General features: G+C 43.8%; 1 protein-coding gene and 2 long non-coding RNA genes across 5 annotated transcripts in view; 2 read left to right on the forward strand and 1 right to left on the reverse strand.

The window, feature by feature from the left end:
* Nucleotides 1-461: 461 nt before the first annotated feature.
* On the forward strand, nt 462-22,067 carry LOC117553675. 3 transcript variants are annotated; one of them, XR_004570184.1, is made up of 4 exons: nt 466-530; nt 17,825-17,977; nt 18,718-18,865; nt 21,531-22,067. It is a non-coding gene; the product is annotated as an uncharacterized LOC117553675 (long non-coding RNA). The 3 variants fall into 3 exon arrangements; XR_004570182.1 differs by having other exon boundaries at nt 462-530; nt 17,825-18,865; XR_004570183.1 differs by lacking the exon at nt 466-530 and adding an exon at nt 14,031-14,328 and having other exon boundaries at nt 17,825-18,865.
* The window catches only part of LOC117553672 (myosin-7-like), a 39,497-nt gene continuing 12,236 nt past the window's right edge, over nt 517-27,777 (reverse strand). Inside the window, exons 17-45 of the mRNA XM_034227686.1 lie at nt 25,509-25,585; nt 25,111-25,198; nt 24,279-24,396; nt 24,011-24,134; nt 22,689-22,825; nt 22,400-22,570; nt 22,179-22,263; nt 21,493-21,735; nt 21,183-21,359; nt 20,047-20,192; nt 19,759-19,849; nt 19,520-19,677; nt 18,619-18,850; nt 18,092-18,218; nt 17,807-17,925; nt 15,304-15,500; nt 14,483-14,666; nt 14,208-14,373; nt 7,457-7,581; nt 6,492-6,607; nt 6,176-6,362; nt 5,462-5,671; nt 4,510-4,635; nt 3,957-4,047; nt 3,769-3,848; nt 3,298-3,402; nt 3,121-3,216; nt 1,896-2,039; nt 517-1,805 (exon numbers count right to left, since the gene is read on the reverse strand). Of these exons, the coding sequence (XP_034083577.1) occupies nt 1,794-1,805; nt 1,896-2,039; nt 3,121-3,216; nt 3,298-3,402; nt 3,769-3,848; nt 3,957-4,047; nt 4,510-4,635; nt 5,462-5,671; nt 6,176-6,362; nt 6,492-6,607; nt 7,457-7,581; nt 14,208-14,373; nt 14,483-14,666; nt 15,304-15,500; nt 17,807-17,925; nt 18,092-18,218; nt 18,619-18,850; nt 19,520-19,677; nt 19,759-19,849; nt 20,047-20,192; nt 21,183-21,359; nt 21,493-21,735; nt 22,179-22,263; nt 22,400-22,570; nt 22,689-22,825; nt 24,011-24,134; nt 24,279-24,396; nt 25,111-25,198; nt 25,509-25,585 (3,932 nt within the window). The 3' untranslated portion in view covers nt 517-1,793. The remainder of the gene's footprint in view (nt 1,806-1,895; nt 2,040-3,120; nt 3,217-3,297; nt 3,403-3,768; nt 3,849-3,956; nt 4,048-4,509; nt 4,636-5,461; nt 5,672-6,175; nt 6,363-6,491; nt 6,608-7,456; nt 7,582-14,207; nt 14,374-14,482; nt 14,667-15,303; nt 15,501-17,806; nt 17,926-18,091; nt 18,219-18,618; nt 18,851-19,519; nt 19,678-19,758; nt 19,850-20,046; nt 20,193-21,182; nt 21,360-21,492; nt 21,736-22,178; nt 22,264-22,399; nt 22,571-22,688; nt 22,826-24,010; nt 24,135-24,278; nt 24,397-25,110; nt 25,199-25,508; nt 25,586-27,777) is intronic.
* On the forward strand, nt 23,827-26,103 carry LOC117553676. Its single transcript, XR_004570185.1, has 2 exons — nt 23,827-24,433; nt 25,487-26,103. It is a non-coding gene; the product is annotated as an uncharacterized LOC117553676 (long non-coding RNA).

The following is a 27,777-nucleotide window of genomic DNA, read 5'->3' on the forward strand; positions in this document are numbered from 1 at the left end:
CAGATCTTCTGTAAGCAAAGATTTTTTTAAGATAGCTTTATTGTTACCCATTCAAAAATAAAAGACAAGTGAAGTCACAGATTTGAAAACGCTATTCTCGACCCTAAGTTCATAACAGAAAGAGTCAAATATGTTTAAAATCTGAGTTGTCATTTTACAGACATTTATTTTATAATTGTGGTCATGGGGTTAATGCTTGTTAAGGGCATGAACCTTATTATAATGACCCAATGATGTTTCCTTATGATATTATATGCATGTTTAGCTTCACAACTATAAGTATAACAGAAAATCATCTAGGTTATAACATCTGCACTGCAGCTCTTGTTGTGAAAGGTCAAGTTAAAGCTTGTATTTTTCTGTGTGTTAACATGTGTGGATGTATTTCTGCTATACAGTTTGAGCGGAGGGTCATTATGTAATGTTCATTTTGTCGGAGACCTTTATGATTTCTTTATCACAGGTTGAGGAGTTTGGTGGTGTCGAAGAGGAAGTTCAAGAAGTCAGCAAACCATGTCCAACACCAACAGGTATTTATTTTATTGTATACTACACTGAAGATCTCATTCAGAAATATACAGACTACAGTGAAACCCACACAAAAAATATTAGTACATACAGTCTGAATACTGGCACCTGGTTCATAATTACTCTTAAATTGATTGTTGGCCACTAGGGGGCAGAAAACCTGACAGATCTGTAGTGTCATTAGCTTTTAAAGTACTTGTGGCTAACATGTTAGCAAACAGCCATCAGACACATAGCGATGTGATTATCCTATTGAAGATGTGTGTTTGTTGTTTTTGGAAAAAACTGATTATAGGTGTATCTGTAAGATTAGTGAGAGCCAAAAGGACTCAATCACAGTTATTTGATGTCAAACCACAACAAGCTAAACACTGCGTAGAGTTGTAGGGGATCATTATCTGTGTGTTCAGCACTATGACATTACAGTCCATTGAATTAAATGTACATTTTAGATATATAACTTAATGGATTGATATAATGTACTTGTTGTACCATAAATAAACAATACACTGTCACTGACTGATTCTACATTCCAATTATCTAAACAATATTTTGTCTCCAACTTTCTCACCCCTAAAAACATGCACATATCAGCTACCACAAAAAAATCACTCATAATGTAGAATAAAAGAAGCATGAATAAGGGAACTCGAACAAAGTAATGTGTTCAGGTGAGACATTATCTGGTGTAATGGTTATATATAGTATTAACATGAAATATAGTTCCTTCTGTGAACATATCAACCATTTCTCAAACCAGCTTTTTCTTTCCTTTTCCCTGTTTATCCCTGCCTTTACTTCAGTCTTTAAATCCATATTAACTTTGTCATTGTTTTCTATATTTCTTTCAATATTTTGCTACCTTTTTCCCCTTGCAGTTAATAGATGGGCCACTGGTACATTGTGTGTATATTGGTGTGTGTGAATGGGCATCTCATTTGTGTCTTCCGGATGTACAGTACATGCTGATTTGGAGCCAGTTTAAAATGTAGATTTTTATTTATAAATATTATTTTAAATGCATAATAGGTCTACCTAACCTGGGAAGAACTTCATGTAATCATTAAAACGTAGCTTACAAATTATACCTTCCCTTTACTCACTGCCTATTTTAACAATGCTTTACTGTGGAGAAATACATACAACATATTGACGTGATTTCATTATAGTAGATCCAGTGACATCCCCAGCTCAGACAGATTCAAACACAGCAAGCAAACGTCACACACACACACCGGAAACACACTGATGGAGTTTGAAGAGCTTCATTCTATGATCTGCAGAAACACAGACAGCAGATTAGAAACACTGAATTTAAACTCCAGAGAAACAAAACACCAATTACCGTTTAGGGTTGTGTCACTCACCATGGCCACTTTGGTGCTCTGTTCTCGGGTTCGGATCCGCAGTTTGTTGACGGTCGTCTCTGCGATGTCGGCTCTCTCCTCGGCGTCGTCCAGCTCGTTTTGGACCTTCCTGAAACGCATCGTGCTGGAGCCCACCTGCTCCTCCTGGTGGACAAACAGAAGAACAGCGGCGTGATTACACTTGAAACTTGTAATAACCTTTTTTGGCCACTGGAGGGCAGCACAGTCAAAACACAACATTGAAATATCACCTTTTAAATTGAAACGATACATGTGTTAGTTGCTTGTGGTATTCATTTCAGCAGAGTAACTTTATAAGAGTATTTTGTTTGTGTCCACCTGATTGATGTAAGTGCAGTATTCCCTCCATTTTTAGCTCTGTTTTTGGTCTCCACCAGTCTTTTAAGTTGTTAAAGGCTCCACTATTTGCACCAGCTAGTCTGTAAATGTGTCTATCTTGTTTGCTGTGAAAATGTTAAAACACATGGTTTTTGCGCAGATTTTTTTTTGTAAATCACCCTTTGAAAGCTTTGGGAGTTAACGCAAGCAGTACATTTCGGGCCGATAAATAACTAAATGTGCATTGCTGAAAATTCAGCTGGCATTCGCTGAAGTTCAAGCGACCCCTTCCACGTTGGCATTTAATGCATTGTGTGATGAAAACTTCTGTGCAGCAATGCAGAGCCAAGGCTCAGGAAAGGATGGAAGCTGGAGCGGCTTTAGTCAAACACTGATATTTATTGAGAGTAGAATACGGCCGGAGAGATCACAAAGTATATCACACTTTCATGTGAGCCACCAAGCAACACTCTGAAGACATAAAGTAGAAACATAGTTCTATATATCCTTAAAGGAGGGACATAAAAAGCCCGCCTTTCCTACCTTAATCACTACCAGACATTGGAACAAAGACCCGTTTGTATTACAAACTCACATGATGCCAAAAACTTCTCACCCACAGGAAGGCAGAGGACCTCTTGACCTGTGTCCTCCTCACATTACAGGCAGGAGCATATGCGACTTAACGAAAAGCATATGTTTGTAATTGAACAGTTTCTCAGAAAAGCTGAGAACCTCAAGACACAAAGAGATCTCCTTAAAATATTCTCTGACACATTGTTATTTTTTTTTACAAGGCAATTATAGCCCTGTAATAATCAAACTGTTTTTCTGACCTGTATAAACTCACTTTTACTACAGAAATATAAGACTTTTAAAGACTCACAGCGTTGTCTGCTTGTCTCTTATAGCTCTTGACTTTGGTCTGAAGCTTATCGATGAGCTCCTGCATCCTCAGCAGAGTCTTCCTGTCCTCCTCGGACTGCAAAGAGAAAAAAGTTACACCGCAGAACATAGAACCAGCAGAACATCTGCGTACTGATAACCTGTGATGTTTTCAGACCTGGTACGTCAGCTCTTTGACTTTCTTCTCGAAGCGACGCATTCCTTTCTGATACTCCTCGCTCTTCTTCTGCTCCATCAGCAGCTCCGTCTGCAGATCCCTCACCTGCACACACAGATACACCTTTTAATAACCTCAGGTGTTATTTGTACTGCTTTGTCTTTTTTAAGCCAATTTTATTTCTATTGGCAACTTTCTACTGAAGCTATATACCTCAACAACATTGACATTAAATCATAAATCCAAGCAAGCACTTCTCAACTTTCATGTCATTAGCTGTAGTAGAAGTAAGCCCATCGACAAAATGAAACGTTAGACAGTAAAAAAAACAGGGTTTAAATCCTCAATATCAATACATTACTAAAAATAAATACAGTCCTGGCTCAAACACTGCTTTCTGGTAAGATATGGCATGTCCAATTTCCGTCCCAGGGTTCTTGTCAACATTATATTTTGGGAATAACCACTCACTCTTGTCTCCAGTTTATGAAGCTGTTTCTTTCCTCCCTTCAGCGCCATCTGCTCCGTCTCGTCCAGTTTGACCTGCAGCTCTGTAAGAGAGACACTGTTAGAATCAACCTGCAGCCAACAAATAATACTGCCTCAGGAACATTAGGTAAACTCTTTAAATGACCACCATCATGTGCTTTTTATCGTACCTTTCACAGTGGACACCATGTTCCTCTTAATTCTCTCAATCATATTGCTGCTGTCCTGCTCCTTCTTCAGCTCTTCTGCCATCAGCGCCGCCTGGTGAAACACATATACACATTATTAAGATACCTATCCTTAAATACTTTCATATATCAAGGAGAACAGAAAAGAAGAAAAGGGGACCACAGAAAAGATTGGAAACACCACAACACAATAACCCAGGGTTACTGTGCAGTCCAACTCCCATACCCAACTAATTCATATGGCAGAAAGATATTTACTGACAAAAGCAGGGAACCAAAAGTACCAGGATGTCCTTCAGCATCATCTGGTCACATTTTGCTTTTATATGAGCAAGTGTGCAGTGTGTAAAAGCTTAAGGTGCAATGATGGACACAATACTATGCCCCAACTGAGTATAAAGCTTCCAGTGTGCAACAGTGTGTACTTTGTAAGTGTTGCTACAGTACACTTTAACAGTAAAAGTAGAAGTATGGTATGGTAGGCATTGTAAGTTGAGGTTTTGTCAGAGGTTAGGGGTCAGAGGTCAGGACTGACATCAGTGATGGCCTTCTTGGCTTTCTCCTCGGCGCTGCGGCTCTCCTGCATGGCCTCGTCCACTTCCTCTGCCAGCAGATTCAGATCGGACTCCAGCTTCTTCTTATGGTTCATCAGACCTGTGTTCTGGAATATAGAAAAACAGCCAGGAAGTCAGTCAGGTTATTAATTTATCATTCCGCAAGTGGGTGCTGTGTTGGAAACTCTATACTTAATCACCTTCTGGTAAGAAAATATCAAATATACAAGCTTAAACCAAAGTTGTGTTATTTAATAAAAAATGATAGCATTTAACAGAATCTATCTTATTTCCAGATGGAAGGACAGATAACCTGCACCATGTGTGCTAAAGAAATCTGACCACGTTACATTACATTACATTACACGTCACTTCTTAGACGCTTTTATCCAAAGCGACTTACAATTTAGCAATTTGGGGTGAAGTGTCTCAGGGACACAACAACATGCTGACTGCAGTGGGGTTTGAACCTGTGAACCCTTGATCCGAACACTGCACCACACGCCTCACGTTACACAGAAAAGCAATGTCATTTATACAGAGGAGCAGGAAACAAAAAGGACATAAGACAGGTAACATCCGTATGATAATTTGCCTGACAACGGTCCAGTGGCACCCTCCTGTCTGTTCTGCAAGAGAACAGAAGGTTGCCAGTCTTTTGTATTAAAGGTGTGATAAAGCCGGGGAGTGACAGCCCTAGTTTACATTAGGACTGATACATTCAAACTGCGGGAAAATCAAACCAGAGAAGGAAGTTATACTGAAATTAGACTTAATGATAAATGTACTACAAAAGGTCCAATTTAATTCATCACATGACAAGAGTAGCTGTCTGAAAAGACGATTGTGGATGATTTGGTGTCAAAGTAAATGTCAGTGAGGTGGGAACATTTCCTCAATGGGGCATCCCTGTGTGTGTGTGTGTGTGTGTACCTGTGTAGAGAGCAGATTGACCCTCTCTGAGAGCTCCACCAGCTCGCGTTCGGCCATTTTGCGGCCGCGGTCGGTTTGCTCCAGGATCTCACGCAGCTCCTGCTCCTCAGACGTCAACAGAGAACAGCGACGGTCCAGCAGGACGATCTGTTCTTTCAGCTGATTGGTCAACTGGATCCTATCCTCCAGATCCACCTGGTGCTCTTTAACCTATGAGAGGACACAACTCAATGAGATCTGTTTCAACAATCGTAGGAGGTGCGAATATTGGGAGTCTTGTTTGCCCTGTTTCTGAAGATGTATTCAAGTCGATTGAGATTCAAGCTATTCCTTCAGTTTTCTCGATCAATCCAACTTTCCAGCTTGACAATTATGAGTTTTATTGTCTTTCATACCTTATTTTGTTTTGGATGAGATGAGCCTACCTGTGTCTGCAACCATTTTGAAAGTATAGAAAGGTTAAACTAGTAGAACAAGTCCTAAATGTATCATCACTGGAGGAATTTGGTCTTGCTGGCATTATAGCAAACATTTTAGCATCATGAGAAACAAGAGCCATGATTCAGGAGATTCCTTTGGATTTATAGTAAACCCAACCTACATGCTGCTTAATAGCTCTGGGAACCTTCAATAAAGCATCTATCATTGCCAGCTTGACAATAGGGAGTTTATCATCTTTTATACCTTATTTTAATTTGGATGAGATGATCCTACCTGTGTCTGCAGGTGTTTGATGATCCTCTGGCTCTCGGCCGCCTGTCTGTTAGCGTGTCCCAGCTGAACTTCCATCTCGTTCATGTCAGACTCCATCTTCTTCCTCAGACGCACCGCCTCGCTGCGGTTGCGAACCTCCGCCTCGTAGCTGGCCTGCAGGGTCTCCAGAGCGCGCTGGTGACCCCGCCTGGTGGACAGCACTGGTATTACTCATCGAATGCAGGCATCGTACATAAAAAGTGTTTATAATGTTCACAGTTTTTATCCATGGTTAGTTAGAGCTTCATCTAAGTATTTCATTTTATACATTTAGTACCTGAGGTTGTCGATCTCTTCATCTTTCTCTGCAATCTTGCGCTCAATGTCGCTTCTGATCTGCTGCAGCTCCATCTGGAATCTCAGTGTCTTACTCTCCTCGTGCTCCAGAGTTCCCTGGTGAGAAGAGAGTTTTTAGATACCGTAATTTAGGTCGCATTCACACCAGCCTTGTATAGTCCTTTTAAATCGAACCCTGGTGCATTTCACCGCTTGGTGCGGTTCCTTTGGGTCGGTGTGAACGCAGTCCGAGACCTCTGATGTGAACTAAACAACCGGACTCTGGTCCGCTTAAAAGAGGTGGTCTCAGACCGCTTGCTAGTGAACTCTGGAGCGGTTCATCGCTGGTTGAATGCAGTCCGCACCAAAACACTGGAAATGTAGTATTTACGAGTCACAAGAACGCGGATGTCTTCAAAATCTTTAGCGAAAGAGTGAAGCAGAATGAAGTGTTGAACAATGTTGTGTAAAAGTAAAAATGCTCCGTCAACTATACATAAAAGTCAGAGCCACCTGTCGTCGGTGAAACGCCCCTCCTTACTGAAGGACGTCTCTCATTATGTGTTATAATGTTTTTTAACGCACGTCGTCTGATTATATAATCCTATGCGCCGTCTGCTAGATCTGTTGATATGCTCTCAGCTCTCCAGATTAACAGTAGCATGAAAATAACCTGCCGATGCTCCATGGCGGAGGCTCGGTAGAAATTGCCGGGATTTGCGTTTTTACCCCCTTCTGTCTGACCAATTGTTGAACTGCATTTCCGTGCACATGACTTGTGTTTAAAGTTTATAGTCCGTTTGAGTTTTGGCCATGTGAACGCAAACCAAACGTTCTGAATAAGGAAACAATGTAACAAACTCTCGTCTGGCGCGCACCAAAGATGCGGACTATTAGGTGTGAATGCAACTTTAGTCAACACTTTAGTTTATTTATGGAAGTATGTAAAGCAGTTCAGTCAGTTACCTCTGCTTCCTCCAGAGCAGTTTTCATATCACTCTTCTCCATATCCAGGATCTTCTTCATCCTCTCCAGCTCAAAGATGGCCTTCCCTCCCTGACTGATCTGCTCCGTCAGGTCGTATATCTCCTCTAGAGTTCAAACACACTTGTTCAGTCAATCAAAGACAATATTCATTTAAGTCAATAACAGTCTTGTATAGTCATCTTTTGACGATTGGTATCAAATATGTTACACAAGCCCTTCAGAGGCGCCCACTTTGATCACAAAGTCTTTTGGTAGACAGAAAAGACCACAGACTCTTTGGTCTGATGTCCTTTGTGAAACATTCTGACCATTTCCCAAGGCTTAAGGTAAAGAAAGTTTATAGTTAATTGTTCTGGATTTGTTTTGAGAGAGATGAATAAGAAGTTCCTGTAGTTTCACATCCCCTCAGTCCTGTAAGCCGTAGGGAACCACAGCCATCAATGTCAGCAAAATACCTTTCTAGTTGGCAGTGGACTGCTTTAGTTGTTAGGTTAGTCATAGTTGTTTTATTGTGTGAACCACACACATCCACTGTAAAAAGTAACAAGTTTCCTAAAATACTTGGATATAACGCTCGATAACTACCATAGCAATCAGCATAATTGACCAGGCATGTTTGTAGCCTAAGTTAGGGTGGAGAAACGTCGGGTTACGTATGGTAACCCTTGTTATATTAGCACAGGCGGAGCCCTCTACTGGACTCTATGGGTACTACCTTACCCTGCGAGCATTCTCCCACTGAGACTTCTATAGACGTAGCCGGCCTTGGGCGGGCCTACCTGAATGCGCGCGCATCACACCGTATAAAAGGAGGCCTCACCTCCTGACTATCATCCTACACCTCTCTTCAGCGAGCGGAATAGGACAGACAGTGCCCTGGGTAGAGGGCTCCGCCTGTGCTAATATAACAAGGGTTACCATACGTAACCCGACGTTATATCTCTCACAGGCTCCGCCCTCTACTGGACTCTATGGGTACAGTGGGTGGAGCCGCGATGTATACGCGCACTGTCGTCCAACAACAATATTCCACCCTACTGCCCCTGACCGGCTTTTATGGTCAGCAGCTGCTGCCCCACATTCTCCTTTAACCCGGTTGTAACCGAGGAGAAATCTGGGCTGTGGCTGACAGAGCACACCCTGCTGCGCTTACCTCGCAGAAAGTGTGCTCAAAAAACAGTGCCGGGGGACCCCCCCCCCCCGCCCATAGACGGATGGGGAGAGCCCCCTCGGCCCTGAATGGGCTTACTACACGCCTGCCTCCCTGAATCCCTGAGGATAACAGGGAGAGCGCCAGAGCCCACGTCCCACACTCAAACACTGACCCCGTGCAGAGTGTGTGGACTAAAGTGTGGAGGACTACTCTCCTCCTGCCTCTCGACAGGAGGAGAGTAGTCCTCCAGCCCTGTAAGGGCCCAGTGCGCCCCCCCCCGCCCCTCCCGGGACCCTCAGAAGGGCCGAGAACAGCGAAGGCGCATTACGTCCGGGGAGGGGGTCAGATGCCAACTGACCCACAACCCCCCTCCCCCCTACCAGTCCTGTGTTGCCCCCGCAAGCACAGACGAGGAGAAAGAGCCCGACATGTCCAAGAGATAAAACCTTATGAAGGGGCCTGGCGTCGACCAAGACGCCGCTGTGCATATATCCTCCACACTCACACCGTTGAATAAGGCTGTTGACGCAGCCACAGCCCGTGTGGAATGTGCACGAACCCCCGTGGGGCAGGCTCTCCCTGCCTGTCCGTAGGCATGTGCAATGCACTCGCAGAGCCAGCCTGCCAGGCGTTTCTTGGACAGAGCTTTCCCGATCACCCCGCCCCCGAAGCACACGAATAGCTGTTCGGTGCGTCTAAGGGCAGCCGTGCGCTCCACATAACATGCTAGCGCACGCACCGGGCAGAGGAGGTGCAGTTTAGCTTCCCTGGTCCCACCATGGGGGGGAAGACTAAAACCCCCTAACTGAATAGCCCTTGACCTGAACGCACTCCTTAGGCTCTTGGGCACAAAGGAGGGGTTCGGTCTGAGTGTCGCGCCGCTCTGGTCACCCCGATCTGTAAACAGCTCGGGTGCACCGACAGAGCAGTTAACTCGGACACTCTTTTGGCTGACGTTAAGGCAAGAAGCAAAGCTGTTTTCCACGACAATGCTTTCAGAGAGGAGAGCTCCAGAGGCTCAAACGGCCCCGAGGCCAGAGCCTCGAGCACTAGGGGCAGGTCCCACTGTGGGGTGGAGGCGTGCACTACTGGGCGCAGCCTCCTGACCCCCTGTAAAAACCGCGACATCAGTGGTTGACTAAAGGCTGACCTGCCGCCAAATCCCTCATGGCAGGACGAGATGGTTGCTGCATACACTTTCACTGTTGAATGCGCAAGCTGTAACTGTAAGAAGGATAAAATAGAGCCTAACTCACAAGATAGGGGCTCTATTCTCCGCTCCTCACACCATCGCTGGAATCCTAGCCACCTTGGCCTGTAACAGGCTGTGGTGGATCCAGCTCTAGCTGCCTGGATAGCCTCAATAACACTATCAGACAATCCACCCTGTCTCAGCCTGTCCCTCTCAGGAGCCAAACCTGGAGAGGACGGCCGAGAGTGGGTAACGCCCCGATTGCACCTGCCTCTTGAGACATCGCCCCCAGAACTGGGGAACCGCCCAGGGCTGGCCCACCTTCATCTGTGTCATCTCTGAGTACCACGGCGCCCCAACGCGATCCGGAGCCACTAGGATGACTGACAGACGTTCTCGCCTCACTCTCCTCAGGAGGGGGAGAATGAGACGCAGCGGTGGAAAGGCGTATAGCAGCTTCCTTGGCCATGGCTCGTGTGCAAACGCGTCCACCCCCAAGGGTGGGTCGTCGCTCCGAGCCACGGAGAACCACAGGGCACAGTGGCTGTTTCGCCGGCTGGCGAACAGATCCACTTCCGCTCTCCCGAACTGGGCCCAGATTTGCTTCACCACCCTCGGGTGAAGCACCCACTCGCCTGGCAGGGGGCCGCTCCTCGACATGAGGTCGGCCCCTCTGTTCTCCAGTCCCGGGATATGGAGGGCTCTCAGAGATAACACCACCTCTGAAGCCCATAACCACAGTTCCTCTGCTGTGGTCAACAAGGCGGCAGATCGAACTCCGCCCTGCCTGTTGATGTAAGCCACTGTGGTGCTGTTGTCGCTCCTGACCATTACATGCCTCCCTTGAATTAGGGGCCTGAAATGCTGGAGGACTAACACTACCGCCCGTAGCTCTAGGAGGTTGCTGTGTCGAGACTCTGTTAGAGCCCAGCGCCCACCTATAGCGCTCTTCAGAAAGGTCCCTCCCCATCCTGTTCTGGATGCATCCGTGAACACTGTGATGTAGGAGGTCACCCGTCCCAGTGGAGACCCCCTCCGGAGGTGATCCGGAGACCCCCAAAACCGGAGGTTGCCCTCCACTGAGGGGGGGGGGGGGTGGTCACCAGCCGCCGCCTGTGCCTCTTGGGATCCAAGCGCAGGCTGGAGAAACACCTCTGCAGGCGGCGCATATGTAGTAACCCTAACGGGACCACCATGTGAGCAGCCGCCATGAGACCCAATGTCTGCATGACAGTAAAAGCTGTCACTGTTGCCCCCTGTCGCAGCCTGCGCACCCCCTGAAGAAGGGACGCACGTCTGCTCTCTGACAGGGTGGCGCGCGACGCGCATGCATCGAGCACCACACCCAAATACAGCGCCCGTTGGTGAGGTATGGGGGTGCTCTTTTTCCAATTGATTGCAAAGCCAAATTTGGTCAGGTGTGGGATCAATTGTGCTGTGCAAAACATTGCCTGTTCCCGTGACCCAGCCATGACTATGAGGTCGTCTATGTAAAATAAAACTCTCATGCCGTGTGCGCACAGCGGTTGAAGCGCTGTGGCCACACATTTGCTGAATGTGCGTGGGGATAGGGAATAGCCGAACGGCAGCCTGTTGTACTCGTAGGCTATTCCCTGGAAGGCAAAACGCAGATACTTTCTGTGCTCTGGAGCAATTTCTACATGAAAGTACGCGTCTTTCAGGTCGATGGTGGTGAACCAATCGCCTGGCTGCACAAGCCCCAGTAACTATTTCATAGTTAACCTGCGGAATTTCCTGCAGGAAATGTGGCGATTCAGGCCGCTGAGATCTAGAATAGGTCTAAATTCCCCTGTCTTCCTGAGAACCAGGAAGTACATGGAATAAAGATCATTTTCTCTGTGCTGAGGGTGCACAACAGACACAGCCTGTTTCTGCACCAGAGCCTGAATCTCTGCTGAGAGGAAACACATCTCCTCCTGGGAGGAAAGATTTACCTCTTGCATGCCCATAAAGAAGGTGGGTGTGGGACACCCACAAGACAGTGGTCCATGTGATACATTGGTACAGTGTATAGACATGTGGTACAGTGGGACGCTGCAAAACTGGAGTGAATGGCCCCGTTTCAGCGTCCTGTCCCTCCACCTTGTAAGCACACAGCTGAGTTTCCATTCCCCAGAACATTGTGTTAATGGACAAGCCCTCAGGTGTGGGGCAGCAGCTATGAAGCTGTGATACTCTCTGGTGACCCGTTCCGCCGCAAAAACTCCCCGCGAAGGGAAGATTTGCCCATGGAGGGTTGACACAGAAAGGGCCGATTATTTACTGAGGACCCTGAACGCACCGCCGCGCGCTCTTGTGTGAGCGCGCGCTCCACCCTAATGCTGTTCTCACCACTACGGTAAACAGCATTCATTGGAGTCTTTATAGGCGTAGTGTGTTTTACTAAGGTCCCTGAACGCACCGCCACGCGCTCTTGTGTGAGTGCGGGCTCCGCCATAATGCAGCCTTTACCACTACGGAAAACTGCATTGGAGTCTTTGCTCTAGGCGTAGTGTGTTCTCTGACAGCAATACGCCGGCCATAATGTCCCTGTACCCGCATAGTGCTCTCCCTTAGATATCACTCCCTGCGGTTCATCCCTCTCATCTGCGCATGCCCACTAGCCACCTCCTTTACAGGAGCTGCAGCATGGGGCAGCGAATGGGGAATTTGTACGGTTAACATTCTGTGTAAGTGTGGCCCTTGTGGAAACAAAAGACACTTAGACTTGGATACAGATCAACCTCATTTCTATTTAGAAAACGTAGTGATCTGTGCATTATACAGGGAGGAGGCGGGATTCGCCCCCTCGTCCCGGGCGGAGAGATTTTCTCCCCCCGCCAGCCAGATCCGTAAAGACGGAAAGCCCGTCCCAGTGAGTGCCGGCACGCCGGTTCCACGGGGTGGGCCGCAGAGGTGGAGGGCGCCGCGGGCACGGGATCTCCGTGTCGGCACCTCTCCCTTCGTCTCACCTCTCTACTGAGGTCTTTGAACGCACCGTGGCCCGCCCTCGGGGGAGGGGGGCCGCGCGCGCCGTCACAATGCCGTCTCTTTGAAACGGACATTATGGGGGAAAGTGGAATTGTGGAGAGAAATTACTCTTACTCTGGGATAAATGCAATAGTCTTTACTGAATGCATTTTTCCCACACACATACCTCACTCCAGAACTAGAGTTTACAAACGTAAACCACCGTTCTCCTGCGGGGGTCCCTGAACGCACCGTGGCCACTCTCACGAGGGCCGCGCGCCCACGTATTAATGCTGTATTTCCCATTGCAACGGTGAAATGCATTAATCGGGGCTATTATACCAGGCAAGGTGTGTTTTCTGACAACAGCACGCCGGCAATAGCGTCTCTTGAACCCGCACAGTGCTTTGACAGCACTCGGTTTATTCCACTCACGTGCACACGCCCCCCTGCTGGCTCCATATACTGGGGTTTACAGCGGGGGCGGGGAGTGTAGGACAGTGTTTCTTCCTCTGGGAATGGGCAAGAAGCAGCCACGCTGCGACTACTCCTCATCCCGTGAGCAAGGAGATCGAGCCAAAGAGCCCTCCGTAAACACGGGGGCTCCCAGGAGATCAACACGATCCTCTTTGGAAAGTGCCACGCGGCGTGATATCCCAGGGACATCACACGGCGGGCAGCGGCGGCGGCCTGTGATGAAGTAGGGTCGACCCTATATCATGTGAAGCCACCGAGCACCGGTCCCCGGGGGAACCGGGCCTGGGGCAAGGCCCGTGGACCAAGCTACTTATTCGGCCTTGCGGCCCAATAATCGCTCTGACCTGGTGAGGCGGGGGCATCTCTAGCAATGAGTGAGTAGCCCACACACCCGCCGCCATGATCATCATCCAGGGAGAGTACAGCCCTGGGCGGTGGACTTCCATGGACGCCAGACCCGGAAGGAATGGCGAACGTGAATGGCACCGCCTCGGCCATATCCTGGTCCCCCAAACACTCGAATATAGCAGTGGCGACTCCCTGGAGGTATGATAACTCTTTTTAAACGTCTCTCAGTCTTTCGTGGAATCACCTCCGCTGCTGAAGAGAAAAGGATGATTGTCAGGAGGTGAGGCCTCCTTTTATACGGTGTGATGCGTGCGCATTCAGGTAGGCCCACCCAAGGCCGGCTACGTCTATAGAAGTCTCAGTGGGAGAATGCTCGCAGGGTAAGGTAGTACCCATAGAGTCCAGTAGAGGGCGGAGCCTGTGAGAGATATAACAGCGATGTATTCATTGTTTTTTTCTTTGCTTGAGTTTGCTAGTTATAAAACCTGATTATATTCATATCAAAATATAACTCAAAACCTGACCCAGCTGAACCTAGTCCACCAAAAAAACTAAAGTTGTTGATGTTGCTGCTCAGATTCTGGGAGTACCTTGCAGGTTCTTGTTTTCTCTCTTGACCGTCTCCAGATGGTCCAGAGCTTCTTCGTAGCAGTTCTTCAGTTTGAAGAGCTCGGTGCTCAGACTGCGCGACTCTTTCTGCGACGCCTCCAGGTCCGTCTGACTCTCATCAAACTTCAGCTTCCAGTCACCCAACAACTGCATCAAGCAAAGAAAACATCAAACTTCTCACAAAGTGTTGAGGCTTGTTTTAAACATCCTCCATTGTTTATAAGTATTTTGAGGGTTATGGTTGGTTTTTGTTGACCTTGTCGAAGTTGCGTTGCTTCTTGTCCAGAGCCAGAGCAGCAGAGTTGGTTCGTTCCAGTTCAACCACCAGGTCTTCGATCTCTGTCTGCAGACTCAACTTGCTTTTCTCCAGTGAGGAACATTTGGCATGAGATGATTCCACAGCTTCCTCCGTGTTCTGCAGTTTGACGACCAACTTCTTCCTAACAACAAACAATTACAAAATTAACTTAGTAAAGTACGGAAGGACACTTATAATATAACGGAGGAAATGACTGATGTACTGAACTAAATAGGGTTTACATCTGCATAACTTCCATGCAGTATAATCAAGGTGTCATTCATTCAATATTCTTCCCAAACTCATGCTTTTTTTCTGAAACCTGACTATTTAAACACCTCGTAAAAGTGTCCCAGTGAACATCAATTATTAATTATAGTGCATACAAATATTTTTGATATAATAACGCTGTGGTTAAACGCGCTTGACACATACTTCAATTAATCAAGTATTTTATGCTTCCTCATTTACCATGGAATTGTTCATTTACCATGGACAATTCTCACAAATTCAAGGTACTATGGGATGAGTAAGTGATCATTTTGGGAGTATTCCTTCAGATAGAACGCCCTGATGTTTGTGCTTGGGCATAGATCCTCTGGGGAACATGAATATTCACAGCTTTGTTAAGGGTATTTCAAAACGACCTAAACCAAATAGCATCGATAGTCATAGCCTTACAGTAGCAATAGTAAGGCAAGGCAAGGCAAGTTTATTTATGTAGCACTTTTCAACACAAGGCAATTCAAAGTGCTTTAAGTAGTATCAGAAGTACTAACTTGGCGTCCTCTAGTTCTTCTATCCTCATCACGGCGTCCGTCTCGTACTTGGCTCTCCACTGAACCACCTGCCCGTTGGCTTTGGACAGCTCCCTCTGCAGCTCAGCCTTCGCCTCCTGCTCCTCCTCCAGCTGCTCTCTCAGCAGACTGCTGTCGTGACGGGACCCCTGCACTGCATGGGCCAGCGACACACGGGCCTGAAACACAAACAAATATACCAGATACTCTTATCCATAAAAAAACTGTTGGTAAAATATCACTCGTCACCTTCAATAATTAGGATACATGTATTTATAATCCTTGCATGGAAGTAGTCATCACATACAGAGCATCAACTAGTTCCTGAACAGTGTCCTTCACATGCTGATATCCCAACCCAGTCTCACGGCATTTTGTGTTCACCAACACGATTTTTAATCTATTGATTCGTGTTCACCAACACGATTTGCCCCTTTTTTTCGTGTTGCACAGCACGATTTTAAAAGCAATGTATTTCTACTGCCTGCAGCACGTCTTTTTCTCCGGTCGGGTCGAGGAAGACCGGAAGCTGTGTGGTTCATAAAAACATGTTCTTACTCAATATCAAGCCACAGTTATTGCTTTTATTTGAAATCGTATAATTTTGGACTTTTGTTGCCGTCTATGAGGAAAATAAATGGGGCTCAGAGCCTCAGAATACTGAAATCTGTATTTTTTAAATCTTTTTTTCCTTCTTATTTGTTATTCTTATCAAAATAACACACTGTTATTTACTCACCAATAATACACAATTATCCTTGCTTTTATTTATTGGTTTAATTCCATAATCTCTGTCTTTTTTGGCGTCCGTCAGGAACTGAATTTCAAAATAAAAATAACCGGAAACAGACGTAGGCATTTCGAGTGATTACCCAAGATCCTCAGCTATGGTTTTAAGCTCGCTTATTGGATGTTTTAGCCGCAATGCATGCTGGGATTTGGTGTTTATATGATATGAAATCCGGAAAACATTTTTAAAATAATACTTAATTCCGAGCGCTCTTGCTTTTCTCTTTGAAAGTCATCACATAACGGCATTGTAATACACGGTTCGGCTGCATGGTATATTACAGATCAGCCGTAGTTCTTTATTTATAGAGCCCTGATGAGAAGACCTTTGGAAAAACTGAGAAAATGCCGCCGAAACTGAATAATTGACGTGGATCATAAATATATTCAACAATTAAACAACATCTTCAATTTCTCTTCACACAATACGTCTCCTTGCAGTATCAACACTAATTCGGCTGACTTTTACATTTGATCTAATTCACAGATAGGTTATATTTACACCATAACGGTGCACAGCTGATATAAAAGGACTGTAGTTTTTAAAGATATTACTGATTTTCTTTGAATGTAAGAATGTAAATACTGAGTCTGAAATAGTATAGCAATATGCTGTACAATTATGTGAAAGCATGCATAAAACTACACATCTTCAGATGTTGTACGAAAACACAAGTGTCCTACACTAATAATACAAAGTTATTATGGCTGTGTGTACCTTGTGTGCACCGCCTAGTGGTTAAAGCACGTTATTGAATTATTGTGTTTTATTTGATTAAAAAAATATTAAGAGTACATACTTTCACAGGGGGAAAGTATAAATATAGAATATAAAAAATCAAGAAGATACTATAAGTGATCTCTACAATAAAACAGTTTAGTGCAGAATGTACAAAGATATTAATAGGAGGAGGTGCAAAACAGAAAAACGAATTAACCTTTATTTAAAACATTAAATAACAGATTAAGGTCTTCTTTTAAATAAGAAAAAAAACTTTGGGGGTATCTATCTACAGATAAATATTAAGCCTGACAAAGTACTTAACGTCTAATATATTGCTTTCCTGCAATGTTAACTATGTTGAAGCACTTATTTTAACTGATATTATACATATGAATTATACTCTTATGTATGTAGATAGAATAAGAAATGTGCAGAATATGACAGTTTAATGGTGGAGGTACACACATATTGATAGATGTCTTGTAATGCACTGTTGAGGAACCTGTGACCCAAGTGTTTCATTCATTGCATAACTACTATGTATTTATAATCCTTGCATGGAAGTAGTCATCACATACAGAGCATCAACTATTTCCTGAACAGTGTCCTTCACATGCTGATATCCAAGAGAGGGAGTTACACAGTCACAAGATGGAGGAATAAAACAGTATTCAATGTTTACTTCAGATTAGCTCCACGTCAGAAATGAGCATGCTTGTCATATGGCTATCTCCATAGAGGCTGAATCATCATGTTCATCACATAGCTATCATATGCCTACAACAGTCCTGATGCTCTTCTAGGTAATCATACATCCTGTCACATACACAGCTACGTAGGGACTTTGTTATCATGGTACTCTGATATTGGAAGAGTACATTCAGTATTTTCCCAACAAAAACCTTCATCAAAGATAGTTTACTTCTTTGAATCAACGTAAAAGTGTGAGAATGTATGAGTATGTAATGTTACTTTGCTCTGCTCCTCCAGCTGCCTCTTTAGGTCTTCAGCGTTTTGGCACGCCCCCACCTTGGAGCGCTGGAGCTGACTAATCATAGCTTCCCGCTCCTCAAGACGACGGCTGTACTCGGCTAAAGAACAACAAAGATAGGAAGAGAAACAACGTCACATAGTGGCCAAAAGGTAGTACTACAACTATCGTGTCAGTCCGTGACCCAAAAATATAGTCCTTTGCACATTAAGAGAACCTTAGTAGGATATAATGCTGGATAACGGAAAATGTGTGTTTCGTGGTACCATTCTCTGTAACGGCTCTCGCTTTCTGAGTAGAAACGTCGGTCAGTTGTCTCTGCAGCTCCTCCGCTCGGCTCCTGCTTTCGTTCAGCTGGTCCTCATAAACCTTGCACATCTTCTCAGCAGCAGTCTACAAACAGACACACACACACACACTTCATTTCAAAGTTGTTGGTGAATCAGATTTAAAATTGAAGTTGTGGTGCAACAAAATTAAATGTTATCTAGATCTAGGACTGATATTTAAAGAGAGGTTTCAATTTAAAAGTTAAGTTTCAACAACTTTTTAAGTTTGGTGCAACAAGATTTTTTGTTAAAGCATGTTTTAATCTGGTTTGAAAATGAATCCTTTTCCCTAATAAGAGTTCAAAACCAGAAACACTTAATATGACCATCCTTTCCTTGTAAACAAACTGTTGTATTGCCTCCTTACTCAACATGACAAGTAGGATGATGTTAATCAGGTGTAATACCCCTTAATGTTGTTGAAATACTCCTTTAAATCTGTGTAATAGGACATTGTTATCCACCTTGTTCCTGGACAGATGCTCCACGTTGGCAGCCAGGTCATCGGCCTCCAGCCTGTACTCCATCTTCTCCTTCTCCAGTTTCTGTTTGGTTCTCTGCAGATTGTCGATCTGCTCACTGAGCTCCATCACCGAGTCCGAGTGCTTCTTCCTCAGAGTGGCGGCCGTCACCTCGTGGTGAAGCCCCGCCTCCTCGAGCTCCCGCCGCATCTTCAGGAAGTCGGCCTCCCTCTTCCTGTTTGACATCAAGGTAGTTACAATTTAAAATCACAGGAGCCACGACTCTGTCTGAGTGAAGGCACCTTCCAATCGTCATTACAATTCATTCTGAGGGAACTTGAATGCAGAAATACATTTTTATGACAGTCAAAACCTCCAGGATTTAATTTTAATATATTAATATCATATGAAACTAGAAAATCTAAGCTGACTTCGCTCTTTAAAGTGACTGGTTGTGAGCTTAAGGGTAAGCACAGTCTCGAGACGAAAAGGGGATTTCTGAGCAGTTGCCAAAACAGAAGTAATCCCAATCCAATCGTTGACAAAATATAATAGTTTCAATAATTGTTGTGTCTTATTTTGGAGTGCTTTTTGATATTTATATCAATTCGTGAGTGGTGGAAATGTGTTCAATTTGGCACCAAATCTGTGTAACAAATGGTATCAACACACATTCCGGCAACAACTTTCATTGCCCTTATCCATTCTTAATCTTCAAAATGTAATAGGCACCAAACCAACCATGACCAGATAATCTTGACATCATTTTGAATTGCATCTCTAATTAATCTTTTAGATGATGCATGCCACTTCAATGTGGCATATACTGTTGACTTGCTATGTCCCCCTAAAAAAAAAGACATAAATGAGCCTATGTAAGTTTCTATGAGTTGATGCTGCTGACCTGTTGAGAGCGATCTGAGCAGCAGAGGCTCCTCCGGCCTCCTCCAGTCTCTCTCCCAGTTCCTCCAGTTCTATGGAGATGTCGTTCCTCTGACGTTCAGCTTTGGTGCGCCACACCCGCTCTGCATCCAGCGCCTCCTCCAGCTCCTCAATACGAGTCTGAGGAATTGATCACAACTCAGAGTGAGGAAGACGAAAATCAGGAAGCTAACATGTATATTCTGAATTATTACCACTAACCTGCAGCTCTTTGATCTTCTTCTGATAAGCAGCACCCAAACTCTGTTCATCCTCCAGTTTGGATTGAATCTGAACCGTTTCAAAGTCTTTTCTTTAGGGAGCAATGGAAAGAGACGGAAAGAGAAACAAAAATACCAAATAATTTGTAGTGTCAGCCTTTGTTCAAACGTAACGTCACAATGTGTTAGTAGAGCTTGGTCCTTATGGATCATTTGTCTAAGAGAAAAAGATAAAAACATTGGCTAAATACAACTTAAAATCTACCAGCTCCAGATATATTTGTCTTACTTTTTCATTTTCTCCTCCATCTCTTCCTTCTGATTCTCCATGTTCTTCACTGAGTCAAAAGAAAGCTTCAGATCCCCCTCCAGCTTCCGTTTGGATCGTTCCAGATCAATCCGCACCTTCTTCTCAAGCTCCAAGGAACTTTCTACCTATAGGGAAGAGAGGGCGATGCTGTCAGACACCAGTACCTTATTTACCAGTATTTATGGTCACCTAATGGGCTTAATGTGGTCTTTAGGTTGTCCTTTTGGTCCTAGAAAACTCAAGCCTCTAGTGGCCTTTGGGGTGGTTGTAGAGTTCCTGTTGTGGTAATTGAAGAGGTCCAATTGGTAATTTAGGAGATCCTAGAGGTCTGTAGTTGTTTCTGTTGGGGACCGTAGTTATCCTTTAGGAAATTCAATACTGTAGGTCATGAAAGAGTTCTAATCAAGTTCCTTTAGAAAGTTACAATGGTCCTCAGGTTCCACTGACCATCAGGCAAGATTCAGAGATCCTTAAGGTGGTAATTTCACAGTCATAGTAAATTCTGTCGAAAAAAGTCAGTATACTATTTTTTCAAAAAAAGTCATCATTTAGTAAATGTAAAAGAAAAGTCATAGTATAGTTTGTAAAAAAAAGTCACAATTTAGTAAATGTAAAAGAAAAGTCATAGTATAGTTTGTAAAAAAAAGTCACAATTTAGTAAATGTCGAAAGTCATAATATAGTTTGTAAAAAAAAGTCATAGTATACTATGTCAAAAAAAGTCTTTAAAGAGGTTTTAGATGTCTTGTAGTTGGTTACTTTGGTCACCAAGGAGTGTGTAGTATTGGTTCTGGGGGTTCTTCAGGACCTTCAGGAATGAGGTCATCATTAAAGAGTTTCTTTAGGAGGCCATTAAGGAGGCTCTATGGGTCTTCTACGAATAGATCTTTGAGAAAATTCTAGAGGTCTTTTAGATGGTTCTCGAGATCATTGGCAGAAAACAATAATGGCTCCAAACAGCTACATTGAGGTACTCCAAATGAAACGTGTCCTTTCATTTATAATGTTGTATAAATGTAAAACTTTAAGTAGAAAGACGGATAAAGATTAACACAGTTGTTCAAATCTGGACAGACAGTTTTATTCATCATTTTCTTTAGGTCACTTTTTACTTACATTGTCCACTTGTTGCTCCAGCCGAGCTTTGGCCTTGGCCAGCATGTTGACCTTGTCCTCCTGGGCCTGAAGGTCAGTCAGAGCCTGCTGGTGAGCTTCCTGCAGGGCCACTTTCTCTCTGGTCAGAGACGCTATGGATTCATCCAGAACACACATCTCATTGGACAGGTTCTTCACCTGGGCAAAAAGAAAATACGAAAATCATCAATTGTAGCAGACAAAGGCTCTCAAGCTAAGAAACAAAGAAAATAAAAGATGAATAGTTAAGTAAAGGAACCATGCAGTGATACATGGTTGTAAATGTACATACTTTGTTCTCCAGTCCATGTCTCTCTTTCTCCACTTTAGCCAGAGTCATCTCCAGGTCGTCCACGTCTTTCTTCAGGGATATCACCTCCTCCTCCAGCTGACGTTTCTTGGACGTCAGCGTGGCCGTCATCTCCTCCTCATCCTCCAGACGTTCCTGCGCTTCCTTCAGCTTCGACTCCAGAGAGATTTTGGACTGAATCAGCTGGTTGCAGCGGTCTTCTGCATCTGACAGGCTGTCCTGCTCCTGGATGATTAAAAACAAGAGACATTTTAGAGATATTGAAAACAAGATTAAGAGAGTCTAATCTTGTCTCACGTCAAATTGATTCATTTAGGAAATCCTTTATTTTCATCTAAATAAGTAAATGTCAAATTTGGAGATAAATGGTATGGATTAGATAGAAACAAACTGCAAACAAATAGGAAGATCTAGCAGACTTGTAAACACACCCATGAGGATCCCACATAACTTCATCTTATAAAACCTTGTTGACAAACAACATTTATTTTTACTTGAAAGATGTTAAATTGTGACATGACATTCATTTTCAAATATTATAAACGTGCAACCAATAACATTTAGTTGAGTTTGAGTTATGGGTAGACTGCGTGTGAATAGTATAGTATATATTGATTGGACTTTCCAAAGTATGGTATTTAAATCCTTTTAATTTCAATGTTACTCACAGCTTGGAGCTGCAGAAACAGGTCGTCTTTCTCCAGAACCAAAATCACCTGGCGCTCCTCCGCCTCCACTCGCTTTATCTCTGACCTGACCGAGAAAATACAACAGATGGTGATTAGTCATATATCTGTGTGGATGTAGTTCATTTTACTCAATTAACCCTGCTTTAAAACATGTAAATAATAATGTACACAGAGTTTAAAGAGCCGACCGGTGGACAGACCTGTCAAAGGCCTCTTTTAACTTGTTGTACGCTTCTTTAAGGGCAGCCAGTTCTTTCTCCACCTGGGCACTCCTGAGCATCGGACGCAGCTTGTAGAACAACATCATCCAAGGCCAAGTCCTCACAGAGAAGAACGCTCTGAGGTTGAACTGGATCACCAGTACAGCATCCCTGAGAGGGAGAATTATAGACCACACTTGTGTTTTTACCCAAAGAAATATCATACACTTACATTTTTGCTGCTACACTGTATTTTATCAATAACGTATCTGCTGGTTGTTATATTGACCTTTGAATCATCATCGCTTCTCGGGCCATCCTCATCAGCTTCCCTCTGGCCATGGCCTGAACAATTGTGAGGATCTCAGACAGACGGGTGTCCCTCATGTCCTCCAAAAGACCCAACAGACCCGCCTTAAAAAACACCTGAAGAAAAAAGACAGAACAGTTTTGTCTTTTTTTCATATGATGTGGTATTAACAGTAGACCCAGGAAGTATTGAAATAATGTTGGTAACACTTTATATTAAGGTACACAAATTAACCATCAACTAGTTGTTAATTAACATGCATATTAGCAGTATATTGGCTCTTTATTAGTCATTATAAAACACTTATTAACCAGTTAAGTCCCAAGCCTATTTTTCAGGTCTCAGGCTCGAAAATGACATTCCCGAACAAATGACTATATCTTCACTTCTAAAAGGGGTAAATTAATAATCTTTTTTCTCAAAGCAATGATACACCTGTGAGTTGGATGTAGAGGAGTCAGAATCAATATAGCATTTTTTATTTTAAAGTAAATTCAGATTGAACATAGTAAACATTTTTAAATCATAGTGTATATAAATAAACATTACTTAGTGAAAACCACCCTTGGATGATGGGATAGGAATCCAAACTATAACATATAATAAGTACCCTGCATCAAGATTGATGCAAAACAAGTGACATTTGACCTTTTTAGAGAGATTTAGCACAAAAAAAAAACACTCCTGGGGTCATTTGGGTGGATTTGCCATATCTCTGGCCCCCCTCGGTCGATTTTGATGATTGACACCTGTTTTGAACCGTTAGAGCCAATAGGATGGAAGGGGACGTTTCTAAATCCACATACACGTTACCATTGAGTAGTGAGAGTGATGCGCACATACATACCTAATTTTGAGTTATTTAGACACAATTAACACTTATAGTTTAATGTCTTGTTACATACGAATAGATCGTAGTTGTTAAGTGTTATTATGGGAGAATTACTATTCTTGTGCTACTACTGCCTTATTAGGCCCATATTGAGCAGAGCATATTAAGACCAAAAGTAATGTACAACAACTACCTTACTTGCAATAAATAAGCACTAATTAGAGGGTTATTGAGGAAAAACTCTCAACTAATGGCTTATTTCTTGTAGAATATGGTCATGTAGAATAAGGCATTAATAAGTGTTTTATAATGACGAATAAAGAGCCAACATACTGCTAATATTCATGTTAATAAACAACTAGTTGATGGTGAATTTGTGTACCTTAATATAGTGCTATTGTGTTATCATAATGTTTGCCGTTGTATTAATCACAGTATTTGTGCTGTTGTATTATTCACAGTGCTGTACCTTAGTGTGTCCGAACTTGTACTGGCTGTGGTCAATGTCTAGAGAACCAAGCAGTTTCTCCACAGCCTTTCTGCTGTCCACAAACGAGTCCTCAGGAATTGCATTAGGATTGAGGATGCGGTAACTGAGAAAGAAAAGTATAAATGGGTTATTTATGAGAAGCAGTCTCGAAAGTACTTACAGAGGGAAAACCCTGATGACTTAAAAGACAAAACTGATCAGTAAAACAACGGAAATGTAAACCTGTGTGGTTAGGTTTGGGACTGACCGTTGTTTGAACTCAGCATACAGGATGCGGTTTGGGAAGCCCTTCCTGCAGATCCTGATCCCCTCGAGGACTCCATTACACCTCAGTTGGTGGAGGACCAGGAAAGGATCCATCAAACCTGGAGAACAGATAAGGATTCTTGAAAGATCTTAAAGGTCACCTATTATGCAAAATCCTCTTCTTCATGTTTCTTCTACATCAACATGTGTCCCCTCTTCTTCATGTCTCTTCTACATCAACATGTGTCCCCTCTGTGTAAAGAGATTCTGAAAGTTTCAGCAAAAACAGATTCACTCTCTTTTTGTCCTGATCCATTTCTATAAAAACCTGTCTGAAAATGAGCTGATCAGATTTTGGCCACTTTATGATGTCATAACGATTTGTTGGCTTGTGTAACCATTAGCCAATCAGCAACCAAGGTAACCCACCCCCCCCCCCCCCCCCCCCCCCCCCCCGCACCTTATCACATGAATCTCCTTCTAGAGCAACATTGAGTTCTTTGTAACCAAAAGAGGGGCGTGGGGAGGGGCTCCTTATTTTCATCTAAAGTAACAGACAGAGAATCAGCACTTTGGAAACAGGGCTGAAACAGAGGGGATTATGGGTAATGCTGCAATGATCTGTTTGGTGTTTCAGACAAACACTTCAGAGACATGTTTTGTATATATCTGAGACCTATAATATATTGATAAAAAACAGATCTTTAATTGACTGTACCAAAAATAAGATTCTATCTGAAGTGCTTTCACAGAAAGGGAAACATTGATGCTAGGTTACTTTTGCTGTAAATGTGTGGCAGTAACTTTTAGTTTTGCTGCTGTTGTTTGGTTACCTGGACTCTTGGAGTGGTTTGGGATGATGCAGCGCACAAAGTGAGGCTGAGTGTTGCGGAGGTTGGCCATCAGTTTCTTTAGATTCTCCTGCATTTAAACGCACAAACAAACAAACAAACAGTTGGAGAACATCTATCCTGTATGTCAAGAGTCTCAAGCTGCAACAGTAAGTCGATGTGGATGCTGATTTTATAATTGCACGTAAGCCGCATCCCCTTTCTCGGAATGACAAATATGGCAGCAAACGCCAAAACCAAATTTTGTGATCAACAGTTATTATATTCTGATTAAGGCTGTGTTTTTAAAAACATAGACACTATGTATTTTGTCTGTTTATTTTATGTAAGTATATGATTCTGTCTTTCTTTCCCGCAGGTCTGATCAACAGTCAACTCACCTTGTTGAGCTGTGAAACCGTTTGGAAGGAAGCAGCTCTCCTTTTCTTGTGTTTGCCTTCAGCATTTGGTTCTCCAGCTGAAACAACAGAAATAATTACACCTGTTTACAACGTACACTTACACCATGTGTTACGACTGCCGCCTTCCTGGTCGTTTTAAATCTGTTAACTTATGTTATGCAAATGAGCTGTGCGGTTGCCCTGACGTCATTGGCTGCCATCTCCTGGTCCGCCTCCTGAAGATTGTGATTGGACTGTTGCCTTTAGTTTAGCTGTGTTTTGTACAGACTCTTTTTTTTACATTACATTACATTACATTGCATTTAGCTGACGCTTTTATCCAAAGCGACTTACAATAAGTACATTGGACCAGGAAGATACAACCTTTGTTAGCTGTACCACTTTGAAAGTGAGGTTTTGTTTTGTTTCTTATTTAGTATTTAGTGTTCCCTTGTATACAATTAGACTCCTTTTGTTAGAGTCCTCCTTTTGTTTGGTTCCTGTGCTCTTTTGGCCTTTTTTGTTGTTCCAGGCTGCATGCCTGCCATTTTGTTTACCTCTGCTATTTAAAATAAACCCATTATAATTATACCAATTCCAACTGGTGTGTGTTGTTTTCCTCTACCCCTAGAGGGGGACGTAACATACACCGGGGGTCGTCCGGGATAAATAACATAATTCCTGGGGTTATAGGTGTTTTTTTATAGCTGGAAACAATTCGGTAAGGTTTGTAAGCAGTTCATCTGAATATGTCACTTTTCGATTTTGAGTCTTTCTTAGTCTGTCCGTCCTATGAGCAGCTGGACCGGTGAGGACGATTTGAATGAGATAGCACAGCATTTCAATGTAGGTACAAATATTTTGTTAGTGCCGATTTTCCGTGAGACTGAAGTGGATGCATATTTTGGTGCTTTTGAGCGCATTGCTACAGCGTTGCGGTGGCCGGCTGAGGCCTGGGCTCTGTTAGTCCAGTGTAAACTTCACGGGAGAGCTCAGGAAGCGGTTGCTGCTCTTATGTTAGAGGACAGTCTAGATTATGACGTGGTGAAAGGTGCCATCCTCAGGCTGTATGAGTTAGTTCCTGAAGCTTATCGGCAGAAGTTTAGAAATCATAGGAAGGGACCGGATCAAACGCACGTAGAGTTTGCCAGAGAAAAGGGAATGTTTTTTGCTAAGTGGAGTGCCTCATGTAATGCTACAGATTATTCTTCTCTGAGGGAATTGATTATGTTGGAGGAGTTCAAGGGATATTTGCCTGATCCCTTTGTAGTATACTTGAATGAACAAATGGTAAACTCTCTCTCTGCTGCGCCGCTGTCTTAGCTGACGAATATATGCTCATGCATAAATCGGTGTTTTCCCCTGTTTCTACTGAGAGGTCCCGCCGTGTGCCAGCCGCCCCGTTTACTCAGCCGCTAGATGTGAACAGAGAAGAGAGAGAGTGTTTCTATTGTCATCAACCTGGACATGTCATCGCCAACTGTGTGGCTCTGAAGCGTAAAGAACAGCGGCAGAACATGTCCCCACCAAGAGGTATTGGCGTGATTACACATACACAGGCGAGTAAAAGTGATTATGATGTCCCATTGTCTGATCCTGTGATTGTGCCGGTGCTCCCAGATAAAGCTGTGCCCGAGGGAAAGCCAGAAATGTTGGCTTCCCCTCCTCATGAGGATGTCGCGAGACCAGCGCAACACGCCAGCTCAGACAAGCCTCTCGACTTTTCGACTCTCCCAGTAACCCGAGAGTGTCTGCTAATTTATCGGATACTCATCCTAGTTTTGGTGTTAGCTCTACAGCATGTTGAGATCTGTGTAGGACTCAGCCTTTGGCCAATCATAGTCGTGTTCCTTTGTTACGATCCCTACGTAGCCTGCCTTAGCGTGCACAAGCACGATCAGCGTCTCATGGGATGGGCTCTGATCGTGCGGACTACCACATAAGACATCCGTCTTAAACAGGGCTCAGAGAATGTGTTGGCCGATGTATTGTCCAGGTTGAGTTTGTGATGTTAGTGGGTGATATTAGGTAGGTTCGTTAGTGTGTTTAGTTTCACAAAACCTGTGGGTTTGTGTCTCAAGTGTCACGGCCCAAACTGTGTGTGTGTGTGTGTGTGTGTGTGTGTGTGTGTGTGTGGTTTCCCTTGCAGGCAGCAGCCTGAGCGAGCCCTGGATCTTGAGTCGTGGCTGTGGTCCTGGATCATAAGTCCTTGATGGATATCCTCGTGGATTCATCTTCCTATTATACACACATGCATTTCCAAACATTT

This window comes from Gymnodraco acuticeps, unplaced genomic scaffold (assembly GCF_902827175.1).
Source record: "Gymnodraco acuticeps unplaced genomic scaffold, fGymAcu1.1, whole genome shotgun sequence".
NCBI lineage: Eukaryota > Metazoa > Chordata > Actinopteri > Perciformes > Bathydraconidae > Gymnodraco > Gymnodraco acuticeps.